Source organism: Dicentrarchus labrax, unplaced genomic scaffold, assembly GCF_905237075.1.
Source record: "Dicentrarchus labrax unplaced genomic scaffold, dlabrax2021, whole genome shotgun sequence".
In the NCBI taxonomy this organism is placed as follows: domain Eukaryota; kingdom Metazoa; phylum Chordata; class Actinopteri; family Moronidae; genus Dicentrarchus; species Dicentrarchus labrax.
Window position 1 is genome coordinate 814,252 of NW_026136711.1, and position 21,736 is coordinate 835,987.

Consider the following 21,736-nt stretch of genomic DNA (forward strand, 5'->3'; position numbering starts at 1 on the left):
TGCTAACGTCTGGCTCATCCCTGCAGCTATAAATAAGAGATGATAAATAAGAGTAACCTGCTAATCTTTTACATGTGGTTAATAATCAGGTTCCACATTCAGCATCCGCCTCCTGTATTCTGCATAACACTGTGCATCCTGGAGGAGCGGCGGCTGAGACTGAAGACACTGATTCAGCTGAGGCAGGAAGTTTTGGAGGAAATGTGATGATATTCACTCTCAGGTGACTTTGGCTGAACTTGAAGTGTCTCAGTTTTCTGAACAATAACCCAAATCCAGTTTTTATTTCCGCTGAAATGGCGCCGCTGTTATTTGGAGTACTTAAATTAGCCTTTGCAGGAATGGGGGCCTACTAATCATGACAAGCTGCTTTTTCTTTTTCCTCTGAATCAACCACTGCAACAATACTAATATACATACAGAGCACATAAGTCATCACTTAGCTTTATGTATTCCAGCCTCAGAAAACTCAGGTGAAGTTTCTGGTTCCTTCTTCTTACTGAGGCACCGTTTCTCAGAAAGTTTAAATTGAGTTTTTCCCCATTAAGAGTTTATTATTCCTTCACATTGGCTCGCATATTAATCTGTGAGCTATTTGCATTTCTCAAACAAAGAGAAACTGTGTGAATCAACTTGGACGCAAATCACACACCCTGCAAACAAAAACAATCGCTTCCGTACCAATTATGAGAAGAAACAATTTGCAGCGTGTTTGGCCCCGAAGGAAGACAACATCATTACGTTCGTCATTTTAATTATGTGTTACTTAGCCTCGGCAGCAAGCTGTGGTACACTAAGTGCTTCAGAAACAAATGTTTGCTGCAGTGTGTTATTAGCACATCTAAAATAGAGAAACTCCTGTTAAAAAACATAAATCCTATAAAACGTCAAACTGGGATAGAAACGATTTAGTGAGGAAAAAACAGAAAATAATGCAAAGTGATATTTGTCTCCTGCAGGTGAAAACAAATCTAAGAGAATGTATTTCTGTGGATATATGACAATATTTGTCCACTTTATATACGGATGAACCGCCTACAGAGAGTTTATAGAATATTATTTGTATCACAGATTATCTGTAAAGGAGAAACTCTTTGGCTGTTTTCTAATGTGGGATGAGGCTGAACATCTACTTTATCTAATATATCTTTAAAATTAAAATTTACATTTCATTTTCTTCAGAAATGAATCAAATGCTGAGATATAGAGATATGTTTTCATACACCAAGAAGGCCTCACGACCCCCCAGGAAGCTTTTTAAGATAACTTTGTATGTTAGCTTGGTGATGTTAGCTAGCTCATTGGTGCTAGGTGAGCTAGCTAACATTACAGCTCCACTGAGATGATGTTTGTATCCTGTGCTCAATCCAACACTGAAGTAACGAAAGCCTGCAGTTCTTCTAACGGCCACTAGAGGCTGGCTCCAGCAGTGAGTCGGTCTCCATAAGGCCCCGTATCAAAATGTCCAACTTTACAGCAGAAATAAACATGTTTTTTAAATTCTATTAAGGATTAAAGTTATGAATAATTATGAGTGTGGTTGCTTTGAGTTACAGGTAACCAGGCTTCAGTCTCAGCTCCACCTCTTTGCCTGTTTCTGGATTAGCAAGGAGTCGGCAGAGTCAGAAACCAGTGGGTGACGTCAGAGAGACTTTAATTATACAGTCTACGGCTGTCACAAGCTTCTCTGTGAGCTTCCTTCTGCTCAGTGACACAGAACGAAAATAGTTCCCTCGTGAAACTGACCACACAGAAAACTAAACTTTCAGCTCAAACAATCTCTCCCGAGTTTTTGAAAGAATCGCTCTTCTCGTCTGGAGGTAGCGAGAGCAGCATAAAGTGTTCTGGCTGTCAGGTATCAGAGCGAGGCTGTGACACCGCTGTCACACACTCATCTGAATAAATGATTCATGGTGTCGGGGTGAAAAGCCGCCGAGGCTCATCGCTCAACGTGCCGAGTGACGCAACGCTGCGAGGAGAGAAACAGATAGCGACGGCTGGAGAGAGACAAAGCTTCATGACTCAACAGAACACATTTAATTTCAGACCACCATCAATAACACCAACTCACCCAGCAGGAGAAGATCTATAGAGCACAGAGATCCTCTAAATGAGAGCAACACAACTGCTGCTGCTGGGATTTTATCTGCCTGATGCTTCCAACGCTTTAGAGTCTCTCCAATGTGGATTTGGGAATTCAGACACCCACTGTGAAGTGAAGGGTCAGGTCACCAAGTTCAGAGAATAAATTACAATGCAGTGAAATTTAATTCCAAAAAACATTTACTTCAGCCACTGTTCAACAAAATATTAGTGATAAAGGTATAATATTACAGTCTTTATGTATAATTGTTAATGCAGGAAAAGAGATGAATGGTTAAGAGTTAAATGTCTTAACAAAAGAGTGAAACAGTGGTTAACCTGCTTCAGGTGTTTATGAGGACTTTTAAAAGTATTTTTTGGGCTTTTATTGTTTTTAATTGATAGTGACAGCTGAAGAGAGGAGGAAGGGTGGAGAGAGAGAGGATGACACACAGCCCCAACACTTTGGGGATCAGCTCCATCAGGTGAGCCACCAGGACGCCTCGAGGATTTGGACAGTTGACAAAAATGTATGTTGTAAAACTCGAGGAAGTAATATAAGACGAGAGTGAAGCATAAAAGTAGACAGAAATAATAAGACTGCTCCTGTTGTGTGTATATCTTGTGGTCCGTAGTTTCTTCAAACTTTTTGTTTTAATCTTTTATGTTTTTTAGCTTTATTGTTGAAAACATTGTTGAATGATGTCTGACTGGATTCGACTTTAAACCAAAATCTTTCAAATCGACTGGATCGGAAGATTTTGATGATGGCAACGGCTCCACGTTCAGATGCTGCAGCTGGTAAGCTAGCTCCTTCAAACCTCTCTGTTTTTGTTTTAATCTGTTTTTTGCTGAAACACGTGTTACCTTTGACAGAAATAGTCTACAGTTATCAGAACAAACGAAAGTTAAAGAGCAGCAGACATTGTACAATATTGCATTTCCTTGATCCTTGAAGATGAACTTGTGTTATTCTGGATTGTTTAACACCTGAACCTCACCTGGTGGATGAGCAGAGGGCTGAGAGTCTGTGAGAACAGAGGGAGGAAGGGATGGAGGTTTGAGGGTTGGTTGAAGGAGATTTGTGTTCTCTATTAAAAAGAAAAACAAACAGATTCATCACCGCGCCGTCGCTGGTGCCGATCCCCCCGTCTTCTGTCTGTTTGATTGTCTTTCTTTGTGTTTCACACATAAACACAGAGTCCCTCCTCCCCTCCTGTCTCCGGCATTCACGCTGCTCTCTGAAAAATGTCTCGAATGCATCAGTATTCAGGGTGCAGGAAGAGGCCGATGTATGAATTTAAATGTGGAGTGCACTCGAGCTGGCAGCTGGCTCTGCAGATTTGTGGTTTACACAGTTTTTTTGTAGTTGCTGATTTGTGTGTCTGAATTCTGATTTCCTTCTCTCTCCGACTCCCCTCGTTTCTCAACCGTCCCTCCGATTTGCAACTCAGCTGGAAGCTGTGGACTGAAGCGAAGTCAGGGACAGTTTATATCACATTTAATGTCTCAAAGGGCTTTACACAGGCACAAGCAATATGAAATGAGGGAAAACTTCCCCCCTAAAAACAACTTGTAGAAGGAAATAAAATGGAAGAAATGTTGGAAAATGAAGAGAGAGAGATCCTTTAGGACATTCAATAAAGAGATACAACCTCAATATGAAACTGCAGATGCTTCCATACAGGAAGTGAACGAGTACAGACAAACAAAGCCAGATCATATAATAAAATACACTAAATATAAACAGAATCATTTTCTGATTTATTCATCCAATCACCCAACTCTAGTTCATGCCCCCACCCCTCTGTTTTTATCAATCAGTAACATTAATAGGGGAAGCAAGTAATAAAAAATGATCTACATTTAGTGAAATAAAGGTCAGCATGATGGCAGCCAACTCGTTTGTTTGGTTGTTTGGTTGCTGGGATCTGGAGAGCAGCTCATTAGGATGCCCGAGCACCTGGATGAGCCCCCATTTTATCACAACGCAGCTCAAAGGACGAAATGTGGAGCAAGAAAGCTAAATTAAAGCTATTATATGTAACATTTCTGTATTAAACTGTGTATAAACTCCAGACTTATGTTCTATATGTTGTTGAGTTGTGTTCTTGGGATGGAGAGAAGATGAAACCGAGGGAATGAACATTTTATTCAGGTAACGCTGCGTTTCACTGGTCGCCTGTCGATGGCGTCATATCCCCTTTGTGCCTGCGTCAGCGTTGTGGTTGTCTGCCAGAAGCTGTCATACATTGACTGTTTATCCAGTCTGAAGCCACATTGTTACCATCCACTGTTCAGATCTTGGTGCTTTTTAACTCTAGATTTGAACTAGATGGAGGAGTTAGTTAGCCTCTAGTGGCCGTTAGAGGAACTGCAGTGTTTTGTTACCACTGAGGTTGCTGCTTGGTTTACTGGCCCGTTTGACTACTAAAACACATTTGCTGGGTTTGATTCTATTAAAGTAGTTTGTTGAGGATGTTTCTGTGATAATACCACCATAAATTCACTGTGAGTGTTTGCAACTTGAGTAAAGGCTCCTCTCTGAAAAAGCATTTGTCCTCCTTCCTTCAGTCGGAGTTGTCGAGGAACCTCTGGAGAATCTGCGATATTGTTCAGCACTTTAAGAACACGGTTGATATATTTTAAGAAGCGCCGCTGGGAGTTTAATTTTTCTTCCAGCAGAAGCTGATAAAAAGAGTTCATGTAGCATATTCCCTGATGGAGTTCATGTTTGATAACTGCTCACAGCAAAGACAGGAATATTAGTTTTTATTGACGTGTAACAAGATCTGCAGACAATGTAATGTTTGCAGAAAGTAAACTCCTGCTCCTGTCAAACTCACACACATTGGTGCTTCAGTACTTGTGAGGACCTCGTAGCTCCTAACCCTCATCTTGTTTTCCAAAAATGTCCTCTCAAGGTCTAAAGTTAACCACCGAATTAATTATCCACCGAATGTTCCAACATTACATACGACACAACACACAACTCTTTCCCTGGTTTCCTGCTGTATTTGTTTATATATTCAAATGAGAGAGCTGCACAGTTACATATATCTATATATATATATATATTATATATATAGCTACAAATATCAGGTTAAATGTGATAAACAGCATTATAATGAAGGACTGTAGTTTTATAGAGACTCCCTGGTCTACAAATCTTGTTTGTTCAGTACAGATCAGAACTAATGTCACATCATAACGATTTAAATCGTTTTTCAGTAAATGTTTTATTTGTGATGCAGAAATGATCATTCCCACTAACCATGAATCATATTACAATATCTGTCAAGATAATGGTAGAGTCTGTTCTCAATGAATGGCAGCAGGCAGTCAGCCAATCGCAGGGAGACGTCTGTTTGAGTACTGTGAATGATTAATATTGATCTCACATAATAACTATGTACAGTATTACAGTGAGGGGCCGTTCAGGTCCACATTGTGCACACAGACTTTATTTTGGAGACACCCAGCTCAAAACTGAAAGTTGCATTGTGGGTTCGTTGTATTTGTTCAGTTGGGCTGACTTTGAATTTTTATGCAATAATATTTTCATTATAGGATGAAACCAACGTTTTTAGACGCTAATGCTACGAACAGCTCAGTAAATAAATGCATCAGTAAAATCTGAAGTTAATACTGTGTTTTTATTGACAGGATTTTCCTTTAAAATGAAACTTACAAGCTTTAAAATAAAGTTAAATAAATTAAATCATGATAGTTCTCATTAGTACGGAGGCCTTGAATGGCAAGTGAGACTGTTATTTTAATATTTTTAATTTATATTAAGTGTAGTTTTCTCTCCTGTGTTTATAAGAACTTAATTTTTTTCATCCGTGAAAATGTGAAAAAAAGTTTCGGTATTTTTTCTGAATATAATAAAGTGCTAAATGTGTTTAAGGTTTAAAATAATTTATGTTTTTCTTCCAGGTGAACAGCAGATTAACACTTATTAAAATACAACAGTGGATAAAATACAGTGTGAACACATTATATCTACTTTGTTTAGTGGAATTAAAACTTTCAGGTTGACTCATAAACTCAGAAGAGAAAACTAACTCAGAAAGTGGAGAAAAACAAGATTGGTTTTCCTCACTTGCCTCTCAGGGCTTCCATACATTAATGTTAAAATAAATTAATTAAAGTAAAAAAGGCAACAAATACATAATAGTTCTTTGTTTTTCTTCGCAGCTCTTCTCAAAGCAGACAATAAACATTTTTACAGGCCTTTATGCTCCTCGAGTCCTCCACGAAGAGACGTTACGTCAGCGAGAGCAAGTTGATATCGTAGCATCCGTCCACCTGCAGCAACGAGGAACACAGAGAGGGTTCACACTCTGGTTAACACTTTACAGGAGTTTATCATTGTATTTATCAACCATAGCAACAAGAAATCTGATCATCAAGAGGAGGAGCTAAAATACATTCAGACCAACTGAGATTATTTCCAGGATATTTGATCATTTTATTACATTTCCAGGTGTTTCCAGGACGTGTGCGAACTCTTCTGAACTCTCACACAGATGTTAGTAATAACTTTTAAACATCAGGAATTAATAAGCAGAGAACAGTAAACTGTTAATGACCCAGAGTAAAATCTAACGTCAGTCTGAAGTCCTCTCAAAGTGAAAAAGACTCAATCCAATAAAGTACAGTAACCAAAGAGACTGTGGTAAAGATGTATCAGCTCTGAAACCTGAAACCTGAATCCAGAGGATCTTCTGACCGTGTTTACCAACGTAGTGATAAATTATTTATCAGTCGACCCCTCTGGACGTTGGGGGAATGAATCAGAAGGATTTAATGTTTATCTCTCAGTTCAGTCTGAGCTTGAAACTGAGAGAAATTTACTAATATTATAAATACACTGCTGGACCCCGCCGCAGTGAGGACCAGATCAGTTTGTGATTCAGACTCACGTCAAATCGTCCGATGGAGGCGGTGGTCTGGTTGGTCTGCATCACCTCAGTCAGAGCCCACATCTGCTGGATGCTGGAGGACACGGTCTGGGGGTCTGGGAGGCCCTAGAGACAGGAAACAGAAGTGAGTCAGGGGAGCTTCACCAAAGGACTCGTTAAATGTGATTAATTTAAATTAAAGTTTAGATTACACTATAAAAAACAGATACATTTTTTTTTTTTTTTTTAAAGTGAAAAGTTAAAAAACATTCGAGTTTTAGTCATTTTATTTGTATTTTACTCAAGTTCTTAACCAAAATTTGTACTTACAAAAGTAAGTTTGTGTTACTTAAAATTTCCAATGTAATATTTAATATCTAAACACAAACCGTATCAGAACAACTAACACTGAATCTGTCAGAAATAAGATTATTAATGTATGATTGTTAAAATAAATACATAATACAGACAGAAGATTGTATAAAAATATCAGTAAAACTCATCTCTGATCAATATTCACAGGAAATAATCAAACTTCCTGCAGTTATAGAGTACTGGTTCATTGATCAGTTGATCAGCTGTTCTGTATTATTGTTGAATACAGTCAGTTTACTCACTGATAGATGAGGAGTCCCTTACTTAATGTGTAGAGACGTTACGAACGTGTACAGGAACTGTTAATAATAAAAACTGTATCTACAATATGAGAACAGTTTGCAGCTAAAATACATTTTTAGAAGAGAAACACTTTTATTTAATTATAAAAGTGTTTATTTATTTATATTTACTCAGATTGTTATATATGTATATTGTTATAGCTGCACTGGATGAATGTGCTGATCTTTACAGACTGTGTAATGATGAACATGAATGGTTTTATTGATTGTTTCTATCTGCACAGAGACTGCAGGTGGAAATCAGCCAACTGCTAAATCTGATAGAAATCATATTGAGATTAATGTTCCTTGTTTAAGAAAGACTAATAATAATAATAAAAGTCTAAAACCAATATGCAGTGCCACATTGTTAACTCTCTCCAGGCTCCTGAAATGCTGCTGACGTGACCTCAGTGTGATTAAGGTAATTATGACCTCGTTTACACACAAACAACAGCAGATGTTTACCTCCAGGTCAGGGTGTTGATCGACCAGGGTCAGGTCAGACAGCCAATCAGAAACCTCCTTCTCTGGGTCCTGGAAGGAAGAACAGCACAGTTTAATCCACAGTGTGTGACTGTGGCGCCATCTGGTGGTTGGATCCAGAATAACTTAATAACTTAATAATTTAAAGCTGGAGAATAAATCCCATTTCTGTTCTTCTGATTCCTGATCACTTTGCCATTACAAGATTTACATTGATAACTTTTATCTCTGTAAAGATATTGTGGAGTCACGGTGTCCTTCCAGCTGAGTAGAGACTGAAACTGCTGTTTTTATCATCTACGTCGGTGAATTAAGGATTTATTTCCACCAAACCAGAGTTGGTGATTGTTGGAAACACTAACAGAGACGCCTTTATTCAGTTTGATTCTGTTTCTGTCCACTTTAATGAAGTTACGATGATCTGAAGGTTAAATGAGTGTTTTTGTCTCTGGAGTCTTGTGGACAGTGATAGTGATATTACGGTTGTTTGTGGTTAAAACAAAGACAGGTTTGGTGAGTTTTATTCTGTTTCTGTCTGTGAATAACCACCTGACTCAGAAACTCTTTAAAGCTCTCTTTAAGGAGCTTTAAAGAGTCTTTCAGCTCATTGCTTTGGTTTTACGACTCCTAACTTTAGTGTTTCCGTTCAGTCTGAGTGGTCCGATCCGTGTTTTCAGCAAAAAAGATTTTAAAAAACACTGAATTTTTCACTCAGCGGTAACAGTGGAAGATGTGGAGGATGTGAAGGACAGGACGTTGCTGCTGTAGCTGCGTTATGAACATTTTACAAAGACACACACACTAAAATACTATAATTCTATATGTCTGAAGTTCTGAACAAACACCAACCGGCTCCATGTGAGGGAATATTCTGATGTCCTCCAGGCTGAAGGTGAGCCAGGCAAAGGACGGCTGTCTCAGGATCAGTCTAACAGACACCACGTGATCCGGCTCCACCTGCATCTGCACAAACAACAACAACAACAAGAACAAACATCAACAAATAACACCATAAGTGACGACTTCATTAAACATGAATGGAACTTTCTTTGGTTGTTGCTGTTGTGAACACACAGACTCCCATGTTGGGAACCACTGCTCTAAATTACTGTTAATGTGTTAAAGCTGCATTCTCTCTAACAGCCAGCAGGGGGCAGCTACACTCTGATAATATTGAGTCTTATGGAGAAGTTGATTTATGAGCTCAGTAAACAGTTTCCTGATGAGTTTCTGGTCTCAGTGTCTAGTTTCAGTCTTCTTCCATACAGCATGATGTTCATTTAGTAACTGATGGTCCCATTGAGAGTAAAACAGACGATAATTGATGTATATGAGTTGAGTAGTTTGAGATCACCTGTCAGACTAACCACTAATGTCCTCTAATTGGATGATTAAAGCAGAGTCCCAAATAAACAAGGTTGTATGGACAGAAATGTTGTTTAATAAATACATATTTTCTTCAGCAGTAAGTGAGGCAGTGTGCAGTGAGTCCCTCACTGGTATCAAACAGCCCAGAGGACCGTAATAATGAACACTGACAGAGTTCTGAGTCCTGTTTATTTGCATATAGAGTGGGGAAGTGAGATCAGATCACAAGTGATCACTCCTGTGGAGATGCACTCTAACACCAGGAGCCAGATGGATAAACATCATGTACGCCTCTTCCCATACGTACAGTGGTTCTTATGAAAGAAGAATATGCTGTAAGAACTGTGGGTGAATGAGGAGGTGTGTTACATCGTTCTGTAAAACAGAGTTTATAAACTTCACCATCATCTCCCTTGATCCCGAAAAGTGAAGCACGTTGTAAAGTCTGTTTAAATATGTAGATCAATCATTAATCAATCACATAATTCATTTAATATTACTGTAATGACAGTTTCCAGGTAAATATAAAGAGTCAGTGGAACAGCTGCTAGCTCCATTTATTTATGGATGATTATGTGAGTGGAAAAGAAGCTTGTTCCTGTGTGTTTGTTTCCACAATGACGGAGATTTATAAAACACAATCAGGCGTATGTGCGGTGTTATGAATCTGTTGAAAAGAAGTCGTCAATCTACATAGACTTTATGTATCCGGCCTCAGGTGTAAACCTGCAGTGGCAGCGAGGAGACGATGTGGACAGCAGCAGCCTGTACTGTATGGAAGGCTTTTAGCGAGCAGGGTCAGAGGTCGCTGGTTGGCAGACGCAGCAGTTCTGACTCCATCTTCTGTTGTTTTCTTTAAAACCTGTGACAGCTGTCTGAAGATGTTCCACAGTCTGCAGTCCCCCCCTCACCCCCACCCAGAACAACTAAACAAAGCCTGAACGGGGAAAAAATATGTGAGAAGCACTTTCCTGACAAACTAAAGTTTAGAGTTTTAAAAGGTCCCCAAACAGACATTTACTGCAGTACACTCCCTGAAGACTAAATATAACAAATAATAACCCATAAACAGTGAATAAACATCATTTACACTATTTAAACTATGTCAGACTGGGAGCACCGTCTCAAGTAAACAAAAATTAAATCAGCACTTGCCATCTGGCTCGGTTTGCAAAGACAAACAAGGAATAAAGTGAATACATGAAAAATATCTCTTGTATTGGGTCCACACATCAGCACTACAATGCTTATTGAGCCTTTTCTTACAGGCTTTCCTCCAACACCAGCTGAGAGGTACAATAAACAGCACTAAGCTCTGGCAGCCGGTGTTATGCTCAGTGGGACGTGTGAAGTTCAGCTGTAGAACAGTAAGCTGGGAAATGGGAATATTCAACGGGAGTCTGCATTAAACAATCCGACTGCGGCTGAACACAACTGGACCATCGAAACCAGATGAGTTGTCAGCCTCTTCAGAGTGTCTTTCTCCTTGATATCAGTGCTTCAACCACAGATAAACTACTCGTCGTCTGTGGTGTCGAATCTCCTCGGACTTACTGACCTCTGCCCCGGTTCCACAGCTTGTGACGTAATGTTGGGTACTTTATTTTGAAACCTGACTTCCTGCTCTGTGCTGCTCGACTTCGGCTAGTTCCTCCGGGCCTACCTGCGTCCTGTGAATGGAGAAGTAGTCCTGAGAGCCTCCCTCGGTGTGGGGGTTGTCCATCAGCGGCAGGTCTCTCAGGGTGGTGCTCCACTTAGCAGGGACCTCCTGCCCGGGGCTCCTCCTCAACAGACGCACAGTCACATAGGCAGTGTAGTAGTTCTTAAAGGTGATTTCCTCAATCTGAAAGACATATTATAAAAGCCCCCACGCTGTGTCACCATACTTCTGTTAGGATCTGATTCAGAAATGATTTCTTTGAGCTTTTCAACAACTTAAAAGAAGATTATATGATCATATAAATGCTGCATTTTGTTTATATTGCGTTCAATATAAATAAATAGTAGTTCTGTGGTGATCTTCTGACGGAAATTCATCTGAAAAATAAAGTCTTGTACAATAAATCAGACTCATTAAGAAGAAACCTCCCTCCAGTCCACAGCGGGTCTCAACCTTTTGTTTAAGAAACACTGAGTCCGCTAAATCACAGTATTAGCATTCAAACGTAAAGCCGGAGCCATCGAACGGAGCTCGCTGGAGATAATTCTTTCATGCATAAACTCGCTCTGGGCAGACGCCTTTGAAGCTCAGAGCTAATGAGGAGTCGCTCTGCATTAAAAATGATTTTTAATTAGGACTAAATGCTAAAAAGTAGGTCAGTGCCCCGAAAAGTCATTCTCAAGACGGGAACACGGCTTTCTCTTTAAACAAATGTTGTGTTTGTATGTGTGTGTGTGTGTGTGTGTGTGTGTGTGTGTGTTTTCTGCTTTATAAGACGGCGCCGGCGGGAGACTTCACAAACACGGATGTTGAATAAAATTAAAAATTGTACTTTTAAGAGTTTATTTTCACGCTGGGAGGCCGAGGAAGTCTGAAGAGATTACACATATTTCTTTAGTGCATTCTCCAACAAAAGTACATTCACTTTTATCCCAGTTAAAGAAGATTTTTACCTTTTTTAGACCTTTATTAATAATATTTATTTCACATCTATACTGGGAAACAAAGGTAGTATGAATAGGATCAATAGTTGAGGTTAACTCTGGTTTCATACTGCAGGCAAAATGATAAAGAAGCATGAGCAACATTTATTGATGAGACTGAATATGAGAACTGAAATAGTTTTAGTTTAGTTAGCTTTATATTTTTATACAGTATATATAATATAAAGTCTGTGGCCTGTTGGATTGTTGAGGATCAGGTAAAGAGAGTTTACAGTCCTGCTTCCTCCAACTCAGAAAAAGATTTTAAAAATCAGGTAATTATTTTACTGATCAAGAGAAAGTAATTATTATTGACCTCTGGCCCGGTTCTACAGCTTGTGATGAAATGTTGGTGTTAATGAATATTGACAGGATTATTCCTGCCTTAATTGTTTTAACTCATTACTCTTAACACTGAAAACAACTTTATTTTTAATGTAGTTTAAAGCCTGCAACCAGAAACGTAGGAGTGTTTTTTGAGGATCAGGTAAAGAGAGTTTACAGTCCTGCTTTCTCCAACTCAGAAAAAAGATCAAAAATATTTATTTATGTTGATCGAGAGAAACTAATTCATGCTTTTATTGATCCATTTTTTATTACCGTAAAACTTCTAATAATAGCCCGGGCGTTGATTTGCTTGAATCACTGAACTCCCCGTCTTTATTTGGGACAGGCCTTCAATTTCTTTAGCACAAAACTAAACTAAACTCTAACTGCTCCTTCTCTTGAGATTTTGTTCAGCAAATTTGACAACTAACATGATGATTATGATGCTTCATCGCTTTCTTTTTTTCCGTTTCTCTTGTTTACTGTGTTACTGGTATCGATCAAGCCCGATGAAATTAATCAATTATCTAAATTACAAACATGTCTTAAGGACATAAAATCCTGGATGACCTGCAATTTTCTGATGTTAAACTCAGAATAAAACGAAATTCTTGTTCTTGGCCCCAAAAACCTTAGAGACTCATTGTCTAAAGATATAGTTACTCTAGATGGCATTACCTTGGCCTCTAGCACCACTGTCAGGAATCTTGGAGTTATCTTTGATCAGGATTTGTCATTTAACTCCCACATGAAGCAGACCTCTAGGACTGCCTTCTTTCATTCACGTAATATTAGAAAAATTAGACACATACTATCACAGACAGATGCAGAAAAACTAATCCATGCATTTGTTACTTCAAGGCTGGATTACTGCAACTCTTTATTATCAGGTTGCCCCAATAAGTCCATTAAAACGCTCCAATTAATTCAGAACGCTGCAGCACGAGTACTGACAGGAACTAGAAAAAGAGATCACATCTCTCCTGTACTAGCTTCTCTGCATGGGCTCCCTGTAAAATGTAGAATAGAATTTAAAATCCTCCTCCTCACCTATAAAGCTCTTCATGGTCAGGCCCCTTCATATCTTAAAGAGCTCATAGTACCCTATTACCCCTCTAGAACACTACGTTCTCTGAATGCTGGGCTACTTGTGGTTCCTATAGTCTCTAAAAGTAGAACAGGAGCCAGAGCCTTCAGTTACCAAGCTCCTCTCCTGTGGAACCAGCTTCCAGTTGTGGTTCGGGAGGCAGACACCCTCTCCACATTCAAGAGTAGGCTTAAGACATTCCTCTTTGATAAAGCTTATAGTTAGGGCTGGATCAGGTGAGTCCTGAACCATCCCTTAGTTATGCTGCTATAGGCCTAGACTATCGGGGGATTTCCCATGGTGCACTGAGCTCCTCTCTTCCTCTCTCTTTCTGCACTCATTCATGTTCCATTAATGCATGTTACTAACTTCACTTCTTCCCCGGAGTTCTTGTGCTTTCTCGTCTCGCAGGTTCTCGTCGATCCTGGTGGAGCCTCCTGCCATGGTCCTGCTAGATTGCCATTGCTAATATCACTGATAATAATAATAATAATAATAATAATAATAATAATAATAATAATATTATTACTACAGTTACTATTATTACTATTGTCACTGCTCATTGTCCCCCATCGTTGTTGTCGTCGTCGTCATCGTCTTCTTCATGGTCATCATCATCAGTCACTACTATTAGCGTAGTTGTTGCTACTGTTGTTGCTGTGCGTCTGTCTGTCTGTCTCTCTGTCTGTCTGTCTCTCTGTCTGTCTGTCTGTCTCTCTCTCTCTCTCTCTCTCTCTCTCTCTCTCTCACCCCAACTGGTCGAGACAGACGACCACCCACCTAGAGCCGGAGGATCTGTCCTAGGTTTCTGCCTTTTAACAGGCAGTGTTTCCTTGCCCTTGTCTCCAAGTGCTTGCTCATGGTGGTACTGTTGGGTCTCTGTAAATAATGTTTTAAAGAGTTCGGTCTAGACCTGCTCTATTTGAAAAGTGTCCTGAGATAACTTCTGTTATGAATTGGCGCTATACAAATAAAATTGAATTGAATTGAATTGAATTAATTAAGTTGAATTAACTTTATACTTTAATGTTGATAGTTTGTGTAAAATATAGTGAACGATTGAATTGTGGAGAATCTAACTGATGTAACGATGTTCATTAGGTACATATTGACAGAAGTTTAAACATTTATATTTGTGTAGGAGATCGAAACGGTGACCCGGTGGGTTTTAAGAGGTTTTATACATCGAGATAATTTCTATAAAATCCAGACCAAGCCTCTATTGGAGACCTGCGTTTATTTGTCAAAAAGTGTAGCCACACCAGGCTTTTAAATGAGACCTGCGTCTATTAGGGACCCTGCTTTTATTGGAAGTTTTACGGTATTTAACCTTTATTTTATGATTATTGGTTTTTTTGCATGTCTGTAAAGCACTGTGTAAACAAGCACAATACAAATAAAAGGTATTATTATTATTATTATTATCATATGGTGGTTGCCGTGGATACCGCTGGTACTGTGCATTAGCTTTATGTACGACAGGTTGTAACTTACGTTGACGGGCTTTCCAAAGGGGAGGGTGACATCCACGACACAAACACCGGAGTGGGACGGGTCCGTCTTGGTGTCTCCGATCTGCAGGTAGACCGGAGGTTTGATGGTGCAGCTCACAGGTTTGATGTCGTCAGCGCTGTCACTCATCTTCTGGAGGAAACACACCTGGTTTAAATTACATCCATCTTTCTATCGTGGTCTAATGTACAACTTACACAGGAAGTGTTAGGGGCAGTGGTTCCTAAACTTTTGTTGTGTCAGGGACCCTCGACTGTAGACCCCCAATTCAATTCAATTCAATTCAATTCAATTTTATTTGTATAGCACTAATTCATAACATCCAGCTCGCTGCAGAGGTCGCTTATACTGAACATACAGCATCCAGCTCTCTGCAGAGGTCGCTTATCCTGAACATACAGCATCCAGCTCTCTGCAGAGGTCGCTTATACTGAACATACAGCATCCAGCTCTCTGCAGAGGTCGCTTATACTGAACATACAGCCTCCAGCTCGCTGCAGAGGTCGCTTATACTGAACATACAGCATCCAGCTCGCTGCAGGGGTCGCTTATACTGAACATACAGCCTCCAGCTCGCTGCAGAGGTCGCTTATACTGAACATACAGCCTCCAGCTCGCTGCAGAGGTCGCTTATACTGAACATACAGCCTCCAGCTCGCTGCAGAGGTCGCTTATACTGAACATACAGCCTCCAGCTCGCTGCAGAGGTCGCTTATACTGAACATACAGCATCCAGCTCGCTGCAGAGGTCGCTTATACTGAACATACAGCATCCAGCTCGCTGCAGAGGTCGCTTATACTGAACATACAGCCTCCAGCTCGCTGCAGAGGTCGCTTATACTGAACATACAGCATCCAGCTCGCTGCAGAGGTCGCTTATACTGAACATACAGCATCCAGCTCGCTGCAGAGGTCGCTTATACTGAACATACAGCATCCAGCGCTGCAGAGGTCGCTTATACTGAACATACAGCCTCAGCTCGCGCAGAGGTCGCTATACTGAACATACAGCCTCCAGCTGCGCAGAGGTCGCTATACTGAACATACAGCATCCAGCTGCTGCAGAGGTCGCTTATACTGAACATACAGCATCCAGCTCGCTGCAGAGGTCGCTATACTGAACATACAGCCTCCAGCTCGCTGCAGAGGTCGCTATACTGAACATACAGCATCCAGCTCGCTGCAGAGGTCGCTATACTGAACATACAGCCTCCAGCTCGCGCAGAGGTCGCTATACTGAACATACAGCCTCCAGCCGCTGCAGAGGTCGCTATACTGAACATACAGCATCCAGCTCGCCAGAGGTCGCTTATACTGAACATACAGCCTCCAGCTCGCTGCAGAGGTCGCTATACTGAACATACAGCCTCCAGCTCGCTGCAGAGGTCGCTATACTGAACATACAGCCTCCAGCTCGCTGCAGAGGTCGCTTATACTGAACATACAGCATCCAGCTCGCTGCAGAGGTCGCTTATACTGAACATACAGCCTCCAGCTCGCTGCAGAGGTCGCTTATACTGAACATACAGCCTCCAGCTCGCTGCAGAGGTCGCTTATACTGAACATACAGCCTCCAGCTCGCTGCAGAGGTCGCTTATACTGAACATACAGCCTCCAGCTCGCTGCAGAGGTCGCTTATACTGAACATACAGCATCCAGCTCGCTGCAGAGGTCACTTATCCTCTCCCATCAGTGTGTGCAGCTAGCTAACAGCTCTGCTAGCACCATGGACAGCGACAGTACAGACTCAATAACTGAGCGGCAGCACTGGAAGCTAATAGGAAGCTAATAGGAAGCTAATAAGAAGCTAATAAGAAGCTAATAAGAAGCTAATAGGAAGCTAATAGGAAGCTAATATGAAGCTAATAAGAAGCTAATACAGCTGATACCCACGTCGTGAGGCTGTATTAGCTTCCTACTAATTCCATCGTTAGCACACCGTTAGCTCGGAGGCTAACAGTGCAGGGACGGCCGATAGCTCAATGCTAACAGTTAGCCGCCGTTATTGGTGAAATATGATCGATTTAATCCATGAAGTGACTCTGTGTTGGATCGATACTTACTGCTGTTTGTCGGAGAGCAGCCGCAGTCTGCACAGCTCGGCGGTAAACACAGATAAATGTAAACAAACACAGATAAATGTAAACAAACAAACACAGAAGCCGCTGTCACTTCCTGGTTGTAACCACGGCAACGGGCAGCGTCTTAAAGGGCCAGCAGCACTCTGAGTGCAGCAGCCACAAACACTCATTACCTGAGAGACTCATAACAACTACACTTTACTATATTGTGTACATGTCAAACTAACTCAAATAAGGTAATGGAGGCGTTGGTTCATGTGTTTATTGAATAATAATAAAGAACATTACAAACTATAAGAATTGCCATTAAGTCATCTTCTTTTAAATTAGATTTATTTGTTCTTTTTATTTGTTTGTTTGTTTGTGCTCGTGTAAATCACCCTATGAATGATAATCAGATGTTAATAAAGAATAAACAATAGTTCAGCAGATTTTACCGCAGGATATTATTTTATAATTGTTGGTTTATTTCTTCATATTTTAAAGCTCATCCAGTAAATTTACAGGTTCCATACAGACAGCCGCTGACGGGACAACTGGTCTCTGATTGTCCAGATGTTCCCGGACACGTGGGAAGGATTGAACCAACAACCTTCTGATGAGTGGATGACCCGCTCTACCTCAATAAATAGTTCCTTCTATTGTTGAACTCTTTATTATTGGTAGTTTTATTAATTAAAGCAGAAACATTGATATAGAGTCATCAGGAACATTAGGACTCACAGAATAAAGCAGCTGTGACACAAAGTATTCTGTTTATGTAATAAAATACTTTATTTAATGGAGGAAAAGCTTTGACTCTTATTTGGACGTCTGTTTGGTTGAAGGTAATATTAGTAAAAGCTGTGGTCGGTTGTTGTTAACAGTTCAGTATTATTACCATCAGCCGGCAGCAGGGGGCAGCATTACTCCACCTATCACAGTCTAACACTGAAAACGTCTGTACGACCCACAATCACACTGAGATCCAGGTCTACGTCCTGGTGTCAGGGTCAGACAGCTCACCTGGGTTCATCAGGACTCACCTGGTTTCATCAGGACTCACCTGGGTTCATCAGGACTCACCTGGTTTCATCAGGAAACTCACCTGAGTTGATCAGTGTACTCTTTACCTGAGTTAATCAGGTCACTCACCTCAAAGAAGTTTCAATAAAGGAAACTGAATGAACTGATCTTTAGATATTGATCCCCACTTATGTTTAATGACAGATAGTCAGTTCAGACAGCCATACAGACAGACAGAAGGAGCACAGAATCAGACATACAGACTGAATCAAATTCAGACTTTAGATATTGATCCACGCAGTCAGATAGACAGACAGACAGACAGGCAGACAGGCAGACAGGCAGACAGACAGACAGACAGACAGACAGACAGACAGTAATGCTGTTAATACCTTTGTAAAAGTATTAGTTGTGTAACTTTAATGTATTAGTTAGTGAACTGACAGATATGTTGTATAATGATGGAAGTTGAATAAATGTTGTTTATCAGTGTATAAGGTAAACTGTCCAAATACAGTTGTTATCAGTGTAAACAGCAATAATTACTGTAATCTCACAGATAATGACTTTTATTACACTTCTATAAATAAGAAAAATCAAATAATGCCAACTTAATTATAGAAGATTACTGTATTTTGTTTTTATTAAAATATTTTTTGGGGCTTTTATTGCCTTTATTAAAGTGACAGCCAAAGATACACAGCAAAGGGCCGCAGGTCGGATTCGAACCCTGGGCCGCTCCAGCAGGGACTCAGCCTCAGTACATGGGTCACCAGCTCTACCCACTGAGGTAACTGGGCACCCTACTGTATTTCAACAAATTATTCATTTTGTGTTATTTTACTGTATATTACTGTTTATTTACATTGTGATCAATAAAGGAATGTTAATGATATGATTCATGGATTCCTCTAACTTTTTTAAATGTAGAGCTACAGTGTGTTCCATATGTAGATGATTCAATCAATAATCTATAATCAATAAACAGTGTATAAACTCCAGAGCTATGTTCTATGTGTAGATGATTCAATCAATAATCAATAATCTATAAATGTAGCCTCAGTCTGTTAGCTGTTATCCAGTTTGAGCTGAGCTAACGTTAGCAGTCTTATTTTCTATATATTGTTATATACTGTAGTATAATGCACTCTTATTTCTACATATATAGTAATTTAATGCACATATTCTAATGTTCTTATTATTATTTCTATTTCTTATAAAGTGAACTGGAGCAACTGTTTCCCCTCAGGGATCAATAAAGTTTTTCATATAATCTGAACAAAACAGCCAATCTGTGCGAACCGATTCAGATCACAACCTTTATTAAAGAGTTCTCAGTATAATGGGGATAAATGTTCGAGCACAGCTTCGTTAATTCCCTTTTTTATTACTAATTTTCATTTGAGGAAATGTTTTTAGATTTATTCTGTGACAGTATATCCGTCTGCCCCCCCCCCACCCTGGAGATCCAGTACAATGGGATACGTTCTGTATCCTGGGGGGGGGGGGATCAGTCGGTGTAGGAAGCTGGCACCGAGGATCCCTCAGCAGAAACAATCCCTCCCAGATGGACCGAGCTATCGAGCGTGTAGCTGCAGGGGCTTAGAGGAGGACGGGGGAGGGCGGGGGAGACTCCTACCCGGCCAAGTAGCACCATCCAGTGGGTTTTTATCTCTGAGACCCATACCCCTGGCCTTCCCTCTGTCCGTCTGTCCGGCTCCTTCCTCCCTCTCTTTCTTTATTTCTGTCTCTGTCAGTCCGTCTGCCAGTTGTCGGTGCCATCTGTCTGCTTTCTCCACGATAAGAACTTGTTTTTTTAAGCCAACCAGGACCAGGATATTCCCTCGGAGACGCTGGGAGGGGGAGAACATTCATTCAGCTCCCGGTCGATGGTATGTTTCCTTACTGAAGAGGTGTCGCTCTTATGTAAGGAAACGTGCAACCGCAGGGGCCCCGCTGCGTTAGGCCCCGAGCTACAGGCCATAACCTTCAGAGAACCAGAGGAGAGAGGAGGACATCAGAAGAAGATATTTCTTAAGGCACCAAAATGTGAAAACAATTTCAAATCATTTCAAATTAAAAGCCTTAAGACATCCATGTAAGCAACGTCAAGCTTATGAGGAGGTCAGTCAGCTTTACGGGTTCAGCTCAGCCCCTCTGTGCTCAGACGGGGGCAGAATGGGCAGTTCACCACCACCAACACTTTATCTTTGGCTTGTAGAAGTGTAGCTGATATGTTTTTGTACAGTTGGATAATAACAACAGGTAGAGATGTAGATAACTGATAGCTAACAGAGCTAGCAGGGGTTGTCTCAGGTGTGTATTCATTTTATTCTAATCATAAACAGAATCTGGAGTTTATGGAACAGAAGAGAATATGTGAGTCGTAGGAAAAGTACTCGCACTAATATGTGTTGATGTAGCGGGAAAAGTCTGCACAAGGTATTTTATTTTGAAAACTGACCAGATTGTCTGTGCTGTTTCTGTGCTGATGGACGCGAGTGGAAAGACACCGCGGTCCTTCTGTTGGACTCACGAGCAGTGAGTGGAGCCACAGTCCAGTCCAGCATCACAACAGGAAGGAAGTGGTAACTTTTATGTTCTTCTAAAAACTGCTCAAATGAAAAGCACCGTGCTGCACAAGAGAGGAGCGCTGAACCACCGCTTTAACTGGTGAACCTACTTCAGCTGCTAGATAGTTAGGCTACATCTCATAAGATGGTAGCAGAATGCTAGCTGCTGTTTGCACGTTGCAGAGGATGAAGGAGACACCCTGAAGTTCATCGATCTGTGATCCCATTGATGCAGCGTACAGTATGATATGATGCTCTAACAGGACCCACTGTCAGTGACTCCATCAGTTCGGAGTGGACGGACAGACAGGAGTGAGAATGATTCAGTCACAGTTATACTGAAGACAGAGAGCTCAGCAGAGGGACAGCTGGAACAGAGGAGAGTCCCCGTCCCATTGTAAAGATCAGTGAGCTCCGGCCTGCAGATTGAAAAATGCTGTGATTGTCTTAACCTCAGTGAGTCAACCTTGTCAGACCCATCTCCTCTGCTATCGATCTGTGGCTTCAGAGCGCCGCCGCCGGATGCAGCCGACTCATTACGGGGACACGTCAGAGCTTTCCCTCCAACTTATTCTGTCATTTCTACAACAAGGTTCCTCTGTGTGTCCCCCACTCCTCCAACCAACAATGAAACACAACACAACTTTATTATCACTGTACAAACACAACTTTATCAGTGATTTGGGTGAAACTGGATCATATTTTATGGAGAGAATATTGTCTGGTTTCCTCTGCACCTGAACGGGGCTCAGCAGCCTCCCACTGAACACAACCTCTAATGAAAACAAACCTATGAATATTATATTCCATTTGATGTTGGATCTGTCGTAAAGGGAATTATAAAAACCCACTGTGGACTTTAACGGGTTAAATGGAGCATCGGTACTGTGAACTGTCCGAGATCACAGGGATGTTTTCGAGGTGAAACCTTTGATGACCCCCCCTCCATCACCAACCCAGTTCCCTGTCTTTTAATCTTCAGTTCAGTCATAAAATATGATTTATTTTT

The 21,736-nt window shown here is 40.7% G+C and overlaps 1 protein-coding gene and 1 long non-coding RNA gene across 12 annotated transcripts; one reads left to right on the forward strand and one right to left on the reverse strand.

Annotated features, from left to right (window-relative positions):
• Positions 1–5,719: 5,719 nt before the first annotated feature.
• Positions 5,720–17,275, reverse strand: nicn1 (nicolin 1). 2 transcript variants are annotated; one of them, XM_051415404.1, is made up of 7 exons: positions 17,132–17,275; positions 15,051–15,197; positions 11,163–11,342; positions 8,981–9,094; positions 8,114–8,182; positions 7,011–7,115; positions 5,720–6,393 (listed from the first exon to the last, which is right to left on the reverse strand). In XM_051415404.1, the coding sequence occupies exons 2-7, from the start codon at positions 15,195–15,197 to the stop codon at positions 6,352–6,354; spliced, it is 657 nt and encodes a 218-aa protein (XP_051271364.1). In that variant the 5' UTR covers positions 17,132–17,275; the 3' UTR covers positions 5,720–6,351. The 2 variants fall into 2 exon arrangements, with proteins under 2 accessions (XP_051271364.1, XP_051271362.1); XM_051415402.1 differs by having other exon boundaries at positions 15,051–15,200; positions 17,132–17,274.
• Positions 15,209–16,885, forward strand: LOC127372060 (uncharacterized). Of its 10 annotated transcripts, none has more exons than XR_007886512.1 (4): positions 15,209–15,488; positions 15,653–15,734; positions 15,817–15,980; positions 16,617–16,885. It is a non-coding gene; the product is annotated as an uncharacterized LOC127372060 (long non-coding RNA). The 10 variants fall into 10 exon arrangements; XR_007886508.1 differs by having other exon boundaries at positions 15,209–15,406; positions 15,489–15,734; positions 16,576–16,885; XR_007886505.1 differs by having other exon boundaries at positions 15,209–15,406; positions 15,489–15,734.
• Positions 17,276–21,736: the final 4,461 nt, after the last annotated feature.